This window comes from Syngnathus typhle, linkage group LG4, assembly GCF_033458585.1.
Source record: "Syngnathus typhle isolate RoL2023-S1 ecotype Sweden linkage group LG4, RoL_Styp_1.0, whole genome shotgun sequence".
Taxonomy (NCBI): Eukaryota; Metazoa; Chordata; class Actinopteri; order Syngnathiformes; family Syngnathidae; genus Syngnathus; species Syngnathus typhle.
The window spans coordinates 13213067-13230424 of NC_083741.1; the positions used below are offsets into that span (position 1 = coordinate 13213067).

The 17358-nt window shown below is 40.3% G+C and overlaps 1 protein-coding gene across 1 annotated transcript in view; it reads right to left on the reverse strand.

Annotated features, from left to right (window-relative positions):
- The window catches only part of pde3b (phosphodiesterase 3B), a 33022-nt gene that overhangs the window by 9110 nt on the left and 6554 nt on the right, over positions 1–17358 (reverse strand). Inside the window, exons 2-6 of the mRNA XM_061276018.1 lie at positions 2930–2980; positions 2370–2618; positions 1653–1798; positions 926–1026; positions 5–236 (exon numbers count right to left, since the gene is read on the reverse strand). Of these exons, the coding sequence (XP_061132002.1) occupies positions 5–236; positions 926–1026; positions 1653–1798; positions 2370–2618; positions 2930–2980 (779 nt within the window). The remainder of the gene's footprint in view (positions 1–4; positions 237–925; positions 1027–1652; positions 1799–2369; positions 2619–2929; positions 2981–17358) is intronic.

Here is a 17358-nt window from a genome sequence, read left to right on the forward strand (position 1 = left end):
TTACCTGTTGCAAAGAGGTAAAGGGGAGCTGCGGAATGCCTGCTGGAAGTCACATAGACTGAGCGAATAGCCCAAAGGCTTGTGCAGGTTCAGGTTGACACTTGGCTTTGTCAGGAAGTCCGCTGTGTCTGGGAACTCCACAGGCGACCGTGTGACCAGGGAGGATGTTGAACCTGTGTTTACAAACGAAGGACTGTGGCTGGGAGAAGTGACGGGACTCAGACTAGGAGAGGTCCCTGATGAGAGCAAGACAAAAGGGTTCATTAGTCAAAACAAGTTGAGTGTATTTGTCAGGGACTGCATACAGGCAATATTCGACTGGAGAGTAAAGATGCTCTGCACCAGAGTATGTCATAAATGCTACCGCATTTTCCGCACTATAAGGCCCATTTAAAAACTTGAAATTTACTCAAAAAAACAGTGTGCCTTAGAATGCAGAGCGCCTTATATATGGATCAATTGATGAATTTGTTGATCCATACTGGTTGTACACAGTGCTCTGCCAAAATGTTTCAGTACGTTTTAGTACGACTAGTAAATTACAAGCATTACGGCAATCGTGGTCAGGGGCATCACTGAAGTAAGCAACTACTGGTCGATCGCATGACATTTATAAAAAAAAATAAAAAAAAGATTCTAGAGGCTAGAATCGCTTGATTGACATACATGTAGTAAGCCTATTGGGAGGCAGTCCCAGAGAACCGAGAAGTCTTTGCTATGAGATGTCTGAGCTCAGGCAAAAACAATTAACGTATTACTTTGGCGCCATCAGGTGGGACATTGGTGCCTGTTTATTTTAGTGATGGTGGCTGCTTTGTCTGCATGGGAGTTGTCGATGCTTTGTGTAGGCAGTCCTTGAATGCACCTGGTGCACAGTCTAACCTATAACTGGAAGTATGTTTCATTTTGGGCAACTGCATCCCACCTGCTCTCCTGGACCCTGCGTGGTAGGTAAGGGTGACAGAAGAAGACCTCTGCTTGGGAATGGTGAGCAGGTTTGCATTTGGCCCATTTGACAGTCCTGAGCTGGACACAACAAAATAAACACATATTGTGAACTGTCATTCTTGCACTTCAGCACAATTGCGGTTTAGCCATTAAGCTGGAGAAGTGCAATACTGGCATCTTGTGGAGGAAGATAGTTACTACAGTTGTATGATTTCACATTATTTTCACTTACCTTATAGGTCTTCACAGAAAACTTAAAGCCACAACTAAATCCACTGTGAAGAATGTTTAAGCACTTCCCTGCTGAGGGATGTCTTGTCAGACAGTTTCCAAATAATTAAAAAATATACCTTTATGGTGTGTTTACACTGGTATACACCAGTACTGATAAAGTTTGTGATAGCTTATGTTTAGAATTAGAATCTCAAGAATAGAGCCGTTTGTTTTACAACATACCTGTAGACATGTTTAGTAGTGTTGTGATGTATGCTATAAGTTAACAGAATATTTGCAATGTAATTAATTAACATCAGTTTCACCCAGCGAGCAAACCAGTGACACCGCAAAAGATTCAATACAAATTTACATCCCATATTTGTTCAATTGTACAGAATTTAGAGAAAGTGAAGGGAGCTGCAAAAGAGTGTTTTGTTTGGGTGTGCAGAAATATGGCTGGCAGTGTGACAAGAGCAAAGTGTCGATACCTAATCAAGTTAAGGTCAGGGTGGGATCTCTTGCCGGTGTTACGTTCCCACCGTGACGGATGTGTGTCGAGAGGAGGCAGCACTGAAGAGGAGGTAGAACTCCGCCTGGGCTGAGGAGTAGGGAGGCTGTTTCTGCTGTTCAAACCCTGTAAGAGCAAATCATGTTTAGTATATATACATATTATATTAATGCACATATAAAACCAAATGCATCAAGGAATGTGACTTGGCAAACAGCGCTTACAATGAAATATATTTAAAATATACTTTTAAGGATAAAACCCTCTATCTTATTTTTGAAGAACATTTAGATCTACTGAGCTTCTGTATTCTAATGTTGGTCATGATGTCTTATGTTCAGGTGGCACTTGGTCTTAAATGTCTGCAAACCACTGGGTTAGGTTATACTGTATTATATACATTTACCTGCAGAAGGACTATGCAAAAAATAAATTTTGAAAAAAAACCCTAAAAATTGGCAGTTTCTACAAAACTTTAGAGTGAGGGGGTGCATTAGCAAGATCGGAATAAATATATTTTGAGGGATTGTTTTTGTTTAACAGTTCACCTGAACTGAGGCCAAGAGGGAAAATCCAGGAAATGATTTTGTCAAAATAAAAATAAAGTATTTAGAATTGTTCTGCCACGGCTTAGATGTGCGCTCAACTGAAAGCCATTCGACTTTTGCGAATTAATTTTTCTAATGCGTATACCCACCTTAATGGTTTTGCGTTCACTCCTTTCTACTGAGTCCTCCACCTCATCACAGGGGTAAAAGCCAGGGAAAGGGGTGAAAGGGTTGACCCGGGGGCGACACGACCCTGAGAAGGTCCCCATGAGGCTGGAGACACTATGCAGGGTTGAGACAGCGTGGGGCGACAAGGACGAATCCAGCAACAGTTCTGACACCAGGTTCCTGGCCTCGTTGATGACTGACAGATCAACACCATTGCCGCTCACCGCGCCCTGACATGCATTAAGGGGGAGGAGAGTCAAGGCATCGCCAAAGATTTATGACAACGCATACGTGTTTGGAAGAAAAGCCAACACCGTTCAAGTCCCATAGTGCAATATGCATGTGACCATCATTACACTTTAATGGATCATTCTACACAAATGCCACATTTGAAAACAATGTACTCTCATGGGAATCATTTAGAAAGTAAAGTCTTAACATTACAACAAAAATCCCAAGAAATATGACTTGAGCACGGTTATAGGGGTCAATAAGCATGTTTGATACTGTATCTGCATATGCAAAGAAAGACTACACTGACCTGATACTGCGGTTTGTACCAGTGTTTTAGATCCCAGTCCCAAAGGATCATCTGAAAAGGAGAGTCACAAACATTCTTAGAAATATTTTCACAGCAGGCAGCGTAAACCTTGCAAGCTAAAATAAAGACTACATTGGAGATTTTCACAGTGAGGCCCTGCAAGGTCACTTCTGTTAGTCCATTCTCCGTGTTATCTAAATACACAGTGTAGTATGAGTTTACATGGTGGATTTGATGCACAGCGTGATTCACTTCCCACAGCAGGTATGCTAATGCTTGCTGCCTTACTGAAAGCAGACTGGGGAAGAAAAGTAAACCACTGAAACCACAGCGCCACATCTACAATGAAGCAAAGAGATCTTATCTGACGGCAACTACGTCAGTCGGCCGTATTTCCATGCTATCTGCTGGTAACCAAACAGCGCTTGCGCTCCAGAACAAAATACAGTCAGAATTGCGTAACACAACACCGCAGGGCCTCAAATGACCCAATCTGCTCTGCCTCGATGATGACTTAAGACATAGAAGTTTTCATGGAATGTAACACTCAAACATTGTCGTCAAAATATATGATCTTATCAGGTTTTTCTTTCTTTGAAATGCAAACTGAAGTTTCATGAGACTATGAGAAAAATATGTGGGTCATTCTAGAATTAGAGGTCATTTTATGTCCTCCACCATGGAATTTCAAATACGTAGTTAGTTGTTGTTAAGGTGGTGCTCACCCTAACAGTTGTGTGTGTACTAAAAGGGATTCTGGGATATTATATCAATAACCAAATAACTTTTTAACACCCCCTGAAATGACTTCATTCTCAATTCCATGTGTACCAATGCAAAATGTGGATTACCGTAATTTTCGGACTATAAATCGCGTTTTTTTTTTCATAGTTTGGGTGGGGGGGGGCGACTTATACTCAGGAGCGACTTATATACATATATATGTTTTTTTTTTCACTTTTTGGGGTATTTTATGGCTGGTGCGACTTATACTCGGGTGCGACTTATAGTCCGAAAATTACGGTACCTTTTTTAATCAGATAGCCAAGTTTGTTCTTGACAAGTTAGCATAGCAGCTAAAACAGCTGGCATGTACAGTTGGATTGGACAAAAACTCTCCCATTAGCATTGATTTGTGAATTGTAACCCTGTTCATTTAATTTGAGTAACACTCAAACCAAATTTGTTTTCAATCAAATTAGACTTTAACTGCAAGGGATTTATTTGGTAAAACTTTTGAAACGTGTTTCTCAGGTGCCTCACTGTCTGTAGTAGGGCTTCAACGAGCAACAGCAAAATAAGATATATGACAAATAAAATATCTGATTTAAAGTGCAGATGTGCCGGACTAATTAAATTCGATGCTGATCCATCTCCAGTTTTTCTAGAAAACTTAACAATTTATAACATCACTTTTTCAAAACCGTTGGTGCCGAATTGTCTGAAATTCCAGCAATGTTTCGCTGTCTTAGCCTGTAAGTACGTAGTTTCAAAGTGCTCAAAACACCAGATGAAATCCAGCTTCCCTCTCCCAGCCACAAGAGGGCAAGGCACACACGTTTGCTTATCCGTTTAGTGCAGTGTTTTTTCCCCATCCTTTATTGACATATTTTATCGGAGAATAATCTCGCGGCACCTCTCAAAACAGAAATCTCACGAAAGTATATACATAGTACTGAAATATTTATGGTCTTGACCTTAATGATAAGTAGTTGTTGAATGCAATGCTATTATTCTCTTGTATAAACATCCATCCATCTTGTTAACACGTAAATTAATTGGATCTCAAGCCATGGACAGCTAGTGCGTCTAAATTGCTCTGCCTGTCACTAAGAAGCTGAGATGGAGCAGCAACAAAAATAAATAATTTTTTGTAAATAAATGTGTATTTTCAGACAAATACAACTTCTCAGGCACGGCATACTAATGTGTCAGTGTCATAGTGGTTGGGAATCACTGCCTTAATGAGATCGAACGAAATTAATACGTGAAAATGTCACGATTTGGATTTTATTCAAATTGTAAGCTAGAGTCTCAAAAAAAAATGGAGAGGGCTCTAACTAAAATAACTCGACAAAAATGCGAGAAAAAAATGAAAACAATTCAATTAACATACAAAATCCTTTTTTCTGCTGTATGTGACAAACACAAGACCAGATTGTTCCATAGAGTGGCACAATCCCATCTCCTCTAATCAGGCTCTGCTTCATTAATCAAAGTGGCATGTTGGGTGTCTTTCTTCAGAATCTGGACATTGCTGCCAAACATTTAATATGGCAAATAAGCACTGCCATGGCAACCTGACAGAGGCCAGTTAAAGGGTGGGAGGGGGAAAAAAAACCCATGACAACAAGATGGCGAAAGATGGCCACTTGGCCAGAGGACCGAGGAGGGTTGTTGTCCGCGGAGCAACATGGTGGATCTGGAATAAGTCAGTAGATGAGAAGCCAAGGACATCAATAAAGAAAGGAGTACAGTTTGTGATGAAAACACAATTTCAGAGCGCACATACAGCAAAAGATTGTATCTTAAACTGAGCTTTACAATTAGTATATGCCATCCATCTAGATTTAGACTTAAGCGTTTTGGGTAAATTGGAGCCCATCCCAGCTGACATTGAGCAAAAGGGCACCTTAGACTGATCATGCATGTTTCATTTTTATTTGTGTCAGAGGAGTCCCTCGTAGCGTAAATGAAGTAGCTACGTTGGTATCACAATATCAAAGTCGTGAGAAACAAGAGGACAAGAAACATGTTGTCTTCATTTTCAATGTGCAGAATGTAGACAAAAGTGAGAAAGTGCTTTTCATCGATGAGCGAAGGTGCTGTACTTTTTCTCCCATTGTGTAAATAAAACATTGCTCCACGGTGGAGACAGAGGGAATCAAAAATGTTACAAAACCATCGATACCAAGTCAGTATCAATATCAGATCGATAACGAGAGCAACAACTCAAGGACGGTACATCTTTCAGTGGAACGATTTGCTTCCTAAAGACATGGGTTGCTGGAATGGACTGGCCGGTGCCACCATTGCCACCCAGGTCAAAACACACAGCTTAATGTACTATGTGCTACAAGAAAGAAATTCCAAAAAAAACGGACGGGGTGGGTTGCCTTTCAATGAATAGAAGATATTTTCTTCAGTGATGTTATGACAACATGACATGATGGTATAGATGAGGTGACAGCCAACTAAGCTGTTGTCACATGCCAACATGCTTGCATAACAACAATACAATACCTCTCACACCAAACACATTTTGGTGTTCAAGGACATGCTTGCATTCCAAAGTCAGAGGCAAACTTGTCAACGGCTCTAATTGATGTGCATTCCTCTCACCACATACTAAGCCCATATGTACATTCGAGCAACACAATCAAATGTGGAGCACGTTGACAGAAGCACCCCAAAAAATTAACAAAAACATTCTGGCCTTCGAGCATAAAAGTAGGACATTGAAAAAAGAAAGCACTCAACTTGAGAGAAGTCGTAAATATTTGTTAACAGGACTCAATAAATTTGAGCGAGCTATAAGAGGGCCGGCTAGTTGCACCTGTGTGTCATATTGGCGAGGCTGTAGCACTGTGGTGTGAGAGAATGGACCTTGCGCAAACGGATAAAAACATGGTAAATAGAGCGTGTGTGAGCAGGAGCCTCCAGAGAAAAGGTATCAATGGCAGGCAGGACATTTTTGTATGGAGGTACCCATGCTGACGTCAGCCTGTGGCAACGACCCGCGCTGATAATGAGGACTGAGCTCCGGCTGCCAAGACACGCACAGTCACAGGAAGGAAAAAGAAATATATCGAAGAGAACAAAGAAACTGACGAGAGCTCTGCGGTCTGTCTCTTTGTGTATTCTTGTTCCACAAGTTCCACAAGACTCGAGAGGCAAAATGGCTAATCGGGCCTAATTTGGACCGTTTCACTTAAGAGTGCACTCACATTTGTTGCCTCCACTTTACAGAGTGTTGAGTTAATTTGGCGGAGACAGTAAATTGACACCGTTATACAACCTGCATACTGACTACTTTACATTTTAGTGTCATTTCTCTTGTGTTGTCCAATGGAAAGACACTATGAAATATTTACAACAACATGAGCCATGTGCTCACTTATGTGAGATGCTGTAGCTTGAACTTGCCAGTCCGAGTCATGTCATAAAGCAAAGTGCTAAAGCACTGGCTTGCTGGCCAACGGTATTATGAAAGAAGGAAGTATCATCCCTATGCACCACATTCTCAATAAATTTGTATTCAAATTGCTTACGAGTTTTCTAACATTCGGAAAACAAATCTTTACAAATAATGTGAAATTCATTTCAATAAAATAAGACCCTAAGTTTGAAAACATTTTGTTCTGAGATTCTGATCAGGTTAAAAAATGTGCCAGTTAATACTCCTAAATTGGCAATCTAGGTGTCGTTTAGTATGCAGACAGGGAATGCTTGAACATTCTCACATCAGCAGCAGTGCACATTCAGACTGAAAATAGTCACGTGTGCCAGATTCAATTGCCTCACTGCGCGTTTGCGTTTCAAGTGTATTGCAGCCACACGTCTGGCATTGCATATACTGGAGTTGAGAAGTCCAAGTCAAGTTAGAAGTGACAACAATGTGGACCACAGTTGGTGTTGATGTGATTTTTTTTTTAAATAGTTGCTAGGGCGGTCAGAGAAGGCACTGATTACAGTGACAATATATTTAGGTTGGCAACACGAAAGAAAAGTCACTGTTCTTGTTGGCTTGCACTGCTGACACATGCAAAATCAAATCAAAAGAAAAGCAAGGCATACTTGACTAGTATACCCAGATGTGCTGTTAATCTTTATATTTACCATCATTAAAAAAAAAAAAGGGACCGAATAACAACCACGGATGCTCATCTGAAAACCACACCAAAATTTTTATGTGCACACCTGCACATTAGTGTACAAGTATTACATCAACACAAACGGGAAAAAAATGCTTCGCTCTTTAATGACAAATGCATCATAAAAGTTAAATTGTAGATGCGCAACACAACTCAGTTTGTTAATGTCAGGCAATTCAAGTTTACAACCAACCAATGTAATAAATACTCTAGCCTCAATAAAACACTCCTTTGAATACAAGTAATGACAAGGATAACTTAAGGAGCACAAGTGACTTTAAAAATTTAAAGATAAGACCTCATAAAAAGCAAAGGTGTGTCTACGTCAAGATGTTCATACACGAAATTATGATAACGAATTGAAAAGGTATAAATCACTTACTGTGTTCAAGGGGAGGTTAAAAAAAATACATACAAAAATATATAAATCGGGTATAAATATGAATATACTATGTGCAAATAATTCATTGCTATATGTGATAGTTACACTACCGTTCAAAAGTTTGGAGTCACCCAGGCAATTTAGTGTTTTCCATGAAAAGTGGCCCCAAAACGTTTGCACATTTGTACACGAGTGCAGTTTCTTGATGAGATTAGCACACCTATAAGGCTTTATGTTTGTTTCAGTACATATAGCATGTAAAAGTTGCCAACTCCGTTAAGAAATGTGCAAACTGAGATTTGAAACTGAATTCTAAAGTTTGGACAATGAAATATAGAAAAATCCATAAAATGTGTGAAATTAGATCAAGTTAAGTTATTGATTATGCAATTTTTCAAAAATGATCTTTGATAATCAATTATTTAGAGAATTTTTTGGGATTAACAATCCACCAGATCCTCATAATTTCAACAGTAAATAGTCACAAATTTTGGTTACACTATGAAGTTTTGTTGAATCAAAATTCATGCATTTTTTCTTTCTCGTCTTTTCTGTTGTGGTGTGGCACAGCGACGGTCGTATCCCAAAATTAAAAAAAATCACTCAAGAAACAAGAGATACTTTGTCTCTGTTTTGAACATAGCATAAACATATAGAATGACTTCTAAAGTGAATCTGCAAAAACATAAAAGCGGAAGTGCTTCTCGATTGGATTGGTGATTAGTTACGTATCTTTTTATTTTTTTTTACAACTCGCTGATCGTATAAGTAAGCGTTCAGAGCACTCTACAGGCAGTTGTCTGGAAAGTGTGACGCCAATGAATGTTCATTAGCCCCCAAACAGGAAACAAGAACAGGAAGTGTATTTTTTTCTCCAGTCATAGAGCCCTGGAAATGAACCCTAGACTTTACTCTCCAAATGAGGGCATATTATGATGACTGCCATGTTAATCTGGTGTTTTTTTTTCTGCGCATAGGTAATTGTCATAGTCCGATGACTACATGTCATGTGAGTGAACAGATTAATATACCCACAAAATTGTCAGGAAGACACAGTCTTCACTTCCCAGTGAAATCGGTATGTAATTAACATGACTGAAGGTTTGTATAAATAAGATGTTCACAGGCCTCCCAAGTGTCTGCAGGGTAACCTGGCAGGTCCGTGAAAAATCTTTGACAAGGGAAAATAAGTAAGCAAAATGTTACCCCCGAGTCAACTTTCAGAAGCTGTCCAAAACATTACTTTGGACATGCTGTTTGGAATGGCTCCAATGAGTTTAATACACACTGCTGCTGATAATATCGGCATCCAAAGAATTCTCACTATCAAGTTTGCAGTTCCACATCTTTGCTGCCCTTGTTCTAAAATTCCAAGTCCATCCAAGTCGTGTAAGGTCATACCCAAAAGGAATGAAGATCGTCTTTTATACTTGTCACACATTCTTATTATATGTTGACAGTTTCTGTCTTTAACGAGCTTTCCAACGATAACCTCATAAAATTTATAAATGTTTTGGGGCCACGTCCTGCAACTTTAAACCTCTCAAAAACATCCAGTTGGAGACTCTTCGCTGTACACCGAGTAATTCAACACCACGTATCAAGCGGCGCGAGAAAAACTGCAACCCTGTATCAGGTTATGGTTTTCCACGTACTGCATTTCTGATCCACAAAAACATTGCAGTGTTGTCAAATAAGTAATGGATTGCGACAAGGACAGGAAAAGGGTGACAATAAAAGACAGAGTGTTGATATTTATGAACTTTGCACGCTGATAAGAGAATTTTAAAAAATGACTTGCGGTATTTTTCTTAAGTCTGTGCCACTACTGCCGTGGCATTTGTACAATATTCATACCCAGCTATCTTTCCTTGGCTGCTACTAACCGTTAAAAGCATGTACTGTATTGAAATGAGACACCAGACATCCAAGAGGAAACCCCCACTCCCCTTACTTTTGGGCCTGGGTTTTATCACAATGTGCAACTTTCCTGCCTCTGTTATCGATGTCTCGGCTGCTTTTAGTTGAGATTGTGTATTTTCAGCTACACTTAAACTTAACATATTTCAATTAGTGGGTTTACTTTAATCTGTTATGGATGTGTAAGCTACTTTGAATGAGTGTAGACCACCAGTACATGCTGTCTGGATACAAGTTTAAAAAACACATGCTTTTGGAATGTGCAGCTGACGTTGATAAACTATTAGACGTTTTTAAATAATGATGACAAGGTTTCTTTTTCTTTTTTTTTTAATGAAACCACCCAAAAATTAAATGCAAAAAAAAAATCACTAGTACTATATTTGTCATTGCACTCAAACTTCTTACCAAGTCTGGTGTGACCTGAACTTTCTGGCGACAGTTTTCAAACTTGAAATAGATATGGCCATCCAACGGGCAGTTCAGAGCTTTTATGACCCTTTGGAACTCAATTTGAATATTATTCAATGCGCTTCTGTCTAACAGCTGCTGGAATAACAGATCTAATGGTCAAATTCTGCATACTGTGCAGAGTACTGTACACGTAGTCAAAATTCTGATTCAGAAATCTGCAGATATGCTCAGAATAAAAATGGTACCTAACTGGAAAACATGTAGACTTTGACAAAACAGAAATGCAAAGACATGCATTCATCAGTGGGACAAAACCTTAGAGGCTAGTCAAAATCTTTTCCGATGCAAGAAAGCGATTCAACTTCATGTCTGCAGGTGGGTTTAAGAAGTAGTCCAGCAACGTTATGCCTTTTTCAATCAAATCGTGATTTGGTAAGTATAACTGTGCAGCATTGCTAGAGGCCAACATTTCAGTTCAGCATTGACTCACACTTACCAGACACAGCAGGGCTTACAAGAACAACAAGCACAACACACAGGCCGACATAAATGCCACAATCTGACTAAGGTCGGCCCTTAGACGTCAGTGATGAACCTTTTACCACAATGGTATGTTTCATGTTCAAACCGCCCATAACTTTTTGCAGGCTGCATCAAAAGTCCGCAGGCAGCTCTCAGTGTTGCCAAAACAGCCATTGTAAGCTACTTGCAGGATTATGCCAAGCGTAAATACACCGCCACGATGCATTTGAGTGGGATACGAGCGTTCATCTTTGTGTCTGTTTCTCTTCTCTGCTAATTGAATTGCGAGCTGTCTAGAAAGCTACAAATTGAAGGGAAATGGAAGAATGTAACCGCACAAACAGCTCGAGGATAGCCGAGTTAGAGAGGATTTATTTAGACGAGCTGTTTGAGGCTGTGCCTATTAAATTTACAGTGAAAGCCACACATTCAAATGTAACTGTCAAATGAAAGGTACAGCGGTTGAGTAAACATTCTCTATTTTATTGTGTTAACATGGAAAATCTCATATGATTTTCTGTCCCTATATATAGGTGCTGACAGTTTTTTTCTGACCTTACACTTCATGCCACACTGGACCACAGCGATTGGCCATCCAAACCCACGATGGGAACGCATGACGCATGTGCGAATGTGCAGAGCAGTTCCAATTGTTCTTCTAAGCAAAAATGTCATTTTTACATGGAATAAAAAGTGGTGGACAAAACACTTCAGAGTTTCAACTTTTGCACCGCACCAAATAATGCATATTCACAACTGCATTGGATGGCAAGCAGGTGGACAACAGATTAACTAAACTATTTCAATTGTTTTTACGGGCAATGTCAGAAATGTTTGTGGCCACTTTGTGCTGGTCTGAACTCATGAGGGTTGATGGGAAAATAGCACATACCAGTAGAGCTGGTTGATAAAAACGAGATTGTAGTGAGATAAAAACGTCCAACGTAGGTTATAACTCTCTTCTTTTTTTTTTTTTGCGTTATTAAAAATGTAATATTTTCCTTATACTCGACACTCCGAATCAAATTTTGTTTTAACCTACCAGCTCTACATGACTATCGTGTCTGCTTGAGTTTTTAGCTGGAGGATGCAAAGCCTCTGAAAAAGCCAGCAGACATATGGCTTAAAGAAAACTGCACTATCAAAGGGAAATGTTTATTCAAAAATAATTATTACAATATTGAAACAACAGGTATTAAATATATAACAACTCACAAGGGTTTAGCTCGGCAAGCAAATGATCAACAATTATAATTCTTTGGCTTTACTGGTGACACTTACTCCAAAAGGCTTCAACCGTGCATGTTAAGTGAAGACCATAACTACCAAAGTTAGGGTACAGTTTTTGATCTTTTAATTTTTAACATTTTTAAACTCACAAGAACATTAAAATGTGAAATGCATGATGGTCATCCCCTCACCTTGGTCATGAGACAGAATTGCTATTTCCTAATGGAATCCTCCTTTTGCACTGGACATGTTCTACCCTGAAACAGCCTGGTCGCTTTTCACACTTTTTCAAGGCCGTGTGGTTACAATAGAACGATTCCTCAGAAGGTCATCAGACTTGGTGCTAGAACTCAGGCCGAGGACGGTCACGATGACTGAGATCCGATTGGTTAAGAGAGGTCAATGTTTTTTTTTCAGTGATGCGGCAAGTAACAGTACTGTACACCTGGTTTTAAGTGAGCAGAAACATGTATCGTATGTTTAGAATTAGCCAAATTCCACTAATGCTTTTAAATGTAGTGTTTATCAAAGACTCCATCCATGCCAGGGGACAAAGGTGATCTCACTGCAAATGTTTTCTATTGAAACAGTGCCCAGGCCGCCTCAGACCAGACGGATTTTCTGAATCGTGCAAGTAACCCTTTCTGTGCTTTAGTCCATGATGAATTTGACTGAAAAAACGGGTAGACACCAAGTCTGTGACGTCCACTAGGGTTGGGGGAGGGGGATTCAAGTGTAAGTAAGAATATTATTACAAAAAAACAACACTGTCAAACCTCTGCACTGACAAAAGGAAAGGTTGTGCTTTTTGCAAGGTTTCTTGTCCTACGTGAGGCACTTTGGATCTCTGCAGTGGGGGGGGGGCATTAGAGCAACAGGAAGGTTATACCTGATATGGACATGAGCGCGAGATCAGGGACTCAAAGCCTTGTAAGGGAACATCTGGTTTTATCGTGGAATCAGTGCATGCTCCTCTCATAAACACAAGCCCTGAGCCCCGAAGCTCTGGCCAATAACAAGCATGCGAACACAAACGCCATCCATCAGAGGCGAGCCTTGAGAGGAGGAGTTAACAGGGAAGTGGAAGCGAGAGATAGCACGAAAGAGAGAGAGACTGCAACAGTAATTAAGTAAATCATTTACAAGCAAGTGAACGAAGAAGCTTTTTATTTCTCATGCATGCAATGCACTTAATTTCCAAACTGGCATACATTGAAATTTGTCACTTTGAAGGTAAAAATGAGTGCAGCAGCCCTGAGAGTCACGGTAGATTTCTGACAACAACTTTATGGCTGAAAGGAATGATTTCACCCCTGTGAATCTGGTAATGTACTCCGTAGCAACAAAGGCCATGTTTCAGGCAGCCCTGTCCTCCTCTCCCAATCACAGTGAGTGGGCCTGGGTTGGCTTGCAGAGGTAAAGGTCAGAATCGCTGCCGCTTCTTAACATGCCTCGAGCACAAGCCAGTGATTCTGACTGCTGTTTATGCATTGTACAGACACAAGCTGGAAACACTGGAGTCGGTGATACTGGACAACCAGGTTTAGAGACTTTTTGGGTGAGGAAAATACAAGTTTGAGTTTAAGAAAGAATGGAGGAGACTCAAGTGATGTTGAATAAAGTTTCGCTCACCTGCAACAATAATAAATATATAGATAGGAGATAGGTTTACTGATCGGAGTCAAGAAGAGCAAAGGTACTTTGCATACCTTCTTTACTGCCAGTTGCTACTTTTGTCAATTAAATGCTCAATTTTCACCAACAGACCTGGATTGAAGTTGTGTGAGGTAGACTGTTGTCTTCTACAACAGTGGTTCCCAACCGTTTCTGCGCCACAGACCGGTTACGTGTCAGACAATATTTTCACGGACCGGCCTTTATATAAATATATAAACAAATAATACATTTATAATAAAAAACGCATAAAAATAAAACTCACCATTAAGTATCTGCTTTGTAGCTTTGCGGGCTGGACTGGGGAAACGTGATACGTGACCAGAACGAGCGTCTTGACCTGAATTAATTGATCATTGATACATTATTTAAATTTTTTTTTTCTGTGGCCCGGTACTAAATGACCCACGGACCGGTACTGGTCCGCGGCCCGGTGGTTGGGGACCTCTGTTCTACAACATATTGTCTGACTTGATGTACGGCTGCAATTATTGCTCTGAGGTTTTGTATGACGTAGCATCTTGTGCGTAAGTGACTCTAACATTAGACCCTCCATATGTCCACCCTGCGAGTAATGTAATGCATCCTTTGATTCATGTGTATGCCAGGCCAACTTTTGTGATCAGATATGACCCTGTGCCAAATCCTCAGTATCTGTGAAGCTGTGTCATGCTGCCTGCTGCTCATACGTATGTGATCTCAAGCCCATGATTTATCCACTTGATCCTTGCATACAAGTTCAGTGCCGATATAGGCAAGCCAAGGTCACAAAAGACCAGTGCACTGCAAACAAGATTGAAACATTCATAGGTGAAAGGCAAAATGTTTTAAAGTAGGCAACTTGTTACCACAGCTCCCTCATGCTCATACCTTCCCTCATATATGCATATTGTGTAAGCTGATTTGCCCATTGTGGGATCAATAAAGTTCTATCTTATCTTATAATTTCTGGAACATCAATGCTAGTTGTATTAGGTTGTCTATGGCGTCTTGCATTGTGCTTTAAAGCTGCTTGTTGCGACGTTTGCTGCCAACATAGCTAGTACTAGTAACGCACATTTTTTGCTCATGACTCAACAATAAGAAATCGTCTGAGCAATGGCGTTTCACTCGTCGATGAGAGGGGAAGTTATACTTGATGGGGGTCGGCAAAGATACAGGTGAACAACGGCGGACAGCTGGAGAGTAAACTCAGCCGGATGGGGGAGATAACTTAGCTAAGTCTTCCTTCGCCACACACAAATCCAATCAAAACATTATCTATCACATTAAGTGCAGAAGCAATGTGTGCATGTGTATGCGTAAGGGGGGGGGGGGGGGGGGGCATTTGAGGTTCTGCGTGTAGTTGTGCACGGGGGGGGCGAATGGTGCCTGAGCTGCGACAGACTAAATTAAATGTGGAAAAAAAAAGGGTGGGGACAAGCATTTTTTTCATTATCCTTTTTAAACTTTAACATTCAACTTTATTTTTACACATTACTCAGAGTTTGAAACATTGCAGTTATGGGATATGGCGATTCTGCCGGACGAAAGTTGGGGTTTTCATAGCACTGACTAATAGCGCTTCACAGTTTTTGCCCTTTTCAGAGGGATCTGCCCTCAGCTGCTAAACACACACAAGCCCTCCTCTGTAGCTGCGGCTGACGTCAACCGTCACTTAGCAACAGCCTTTTGGTGTAAGAGCTGCGGCGCTGACACCGTTTTCAAAAGAGGCACACAGAGGAAGACAGAAAAGAAAATGAGAACCAGAGCAGGGGGGTGAAAGAAAAGTCTGGGGGGTTGTTGGTGAAAATGTGCTTTGTAATGGTTAGAATGTAAGCCAAAGTGGCACGAGAGATGGTATAGAAAATTAAAATGGCAATGATCTGTCTTGTCTCTTCCTTGAAATGATCAACAGAAAGCCATGTCTTATATCAGTTAGGTCATCTGGAGACTATTAAGAGGCAGTAAATTGGGAAAAAAAAACATTTACTACATTCTTCCATTCAAGCATGGACTCCCACTGTCATTTAAACATTCTCTTTCTTTTTTCCCTGTCACTGGATTGAGCAAACATTCAGCACATGCAAGGTTCAACGACCTCTAAAGCTGAGCCACCGGAACAGTTTCCATTGTAGGGAACATATTTGTGCCTTTACAACCTTTAAAAAAGAAAAGAAAAAAAAGTCATTTAATGCCTGCTTGTACTGCTCTGGGAACACAACGTCTTCACTTATCTGTCATTTGATTTTAAAATAGTAGGAACAGGCTTTCAAGACAGGCAAAAAAAACAAAAAAAGACAACAACTTGGATGTTGATTGTGCTGCATTCCTCTCGCCAAGCCAACAATTAGTGTCTCGACAAAGCACAAAGTAATGCAGGAATGAGCTTTTGACATCATTAAAAGAAGAAATCAAGCACGTACAGTAGATGAAGTCAAAGGTTTTACATGGAGGACACGCTGTTCTGCAGTACCTTGAAGCTAAAAGAGCTTGGAATTGAGAGCAATTTATGAGCGTGATTAACGAGTACAAGTACATAAATGAAGTAACAACATTAACGCCTCTATGAATATGCTGTGAGAGCTGTTCTGACAGCACCTCCTCAGACACCGGGGTCATTAGGGCCGGCCTCTGCTGGACCTATCATGAAAACTAAAGAGCTGCAAGCTAATTGCTGGTGATCATGACGCAAACCGTTACCAGGGCAACGTGAGTTTCGGAGTACCCGCTCCAGCATTTCCTCATCTGTTTGCACTCACGCCGGCAAGCTGACAATGCATCCTGTTTCGCTCCAAACGTGCCACCTCACGACGTTTAACACTTTCAAATGGCAGCCTCGCAATCTCATCAAAGCATGATCAAATTTTCTGCGTAAACTCTCCAGTCAGTGCAGATTATTTTGAAATACGCACACATACTCATTAAACAGGGGCATAAGTCACAAATGTTGATTCAGCTTCTGATGTCTTATACACAGAATGTTCTACTGTTTGCAACGGTACCTGGGTCAGTGTCCATTAAGGATTGTTTAGCAATGAATTAGAACATCTTGGTCTTCATAGTGCAAGTGTTACACAAGAGCCACAACACTGCAGCTCACATGGACTCATTCAATTGGAATGCAATCCCAAATATGACCCTACATATGCTAAGGACGCTTGGACCTTTGGTATTTAAATATATTCAGTGGAACTTGGTTATGATTCAACTGAAAAACAACAACAAAAAAGGACACAATAGACATTAGCATTTTTCACAAAGAAAACAAAACCTTTAAAAACTAGGGCATAGGTTATTTTCTCTATGGAGTCTTGTAACAAATGTTGACGTCACCTGACAAAATCTATGAAAGTAGTACTTTAAGACAAACGGGGTAAGCAACATAAAATACTCCATTGGAGGAAGCTAAATACAATGAAAAGATTTTTTTA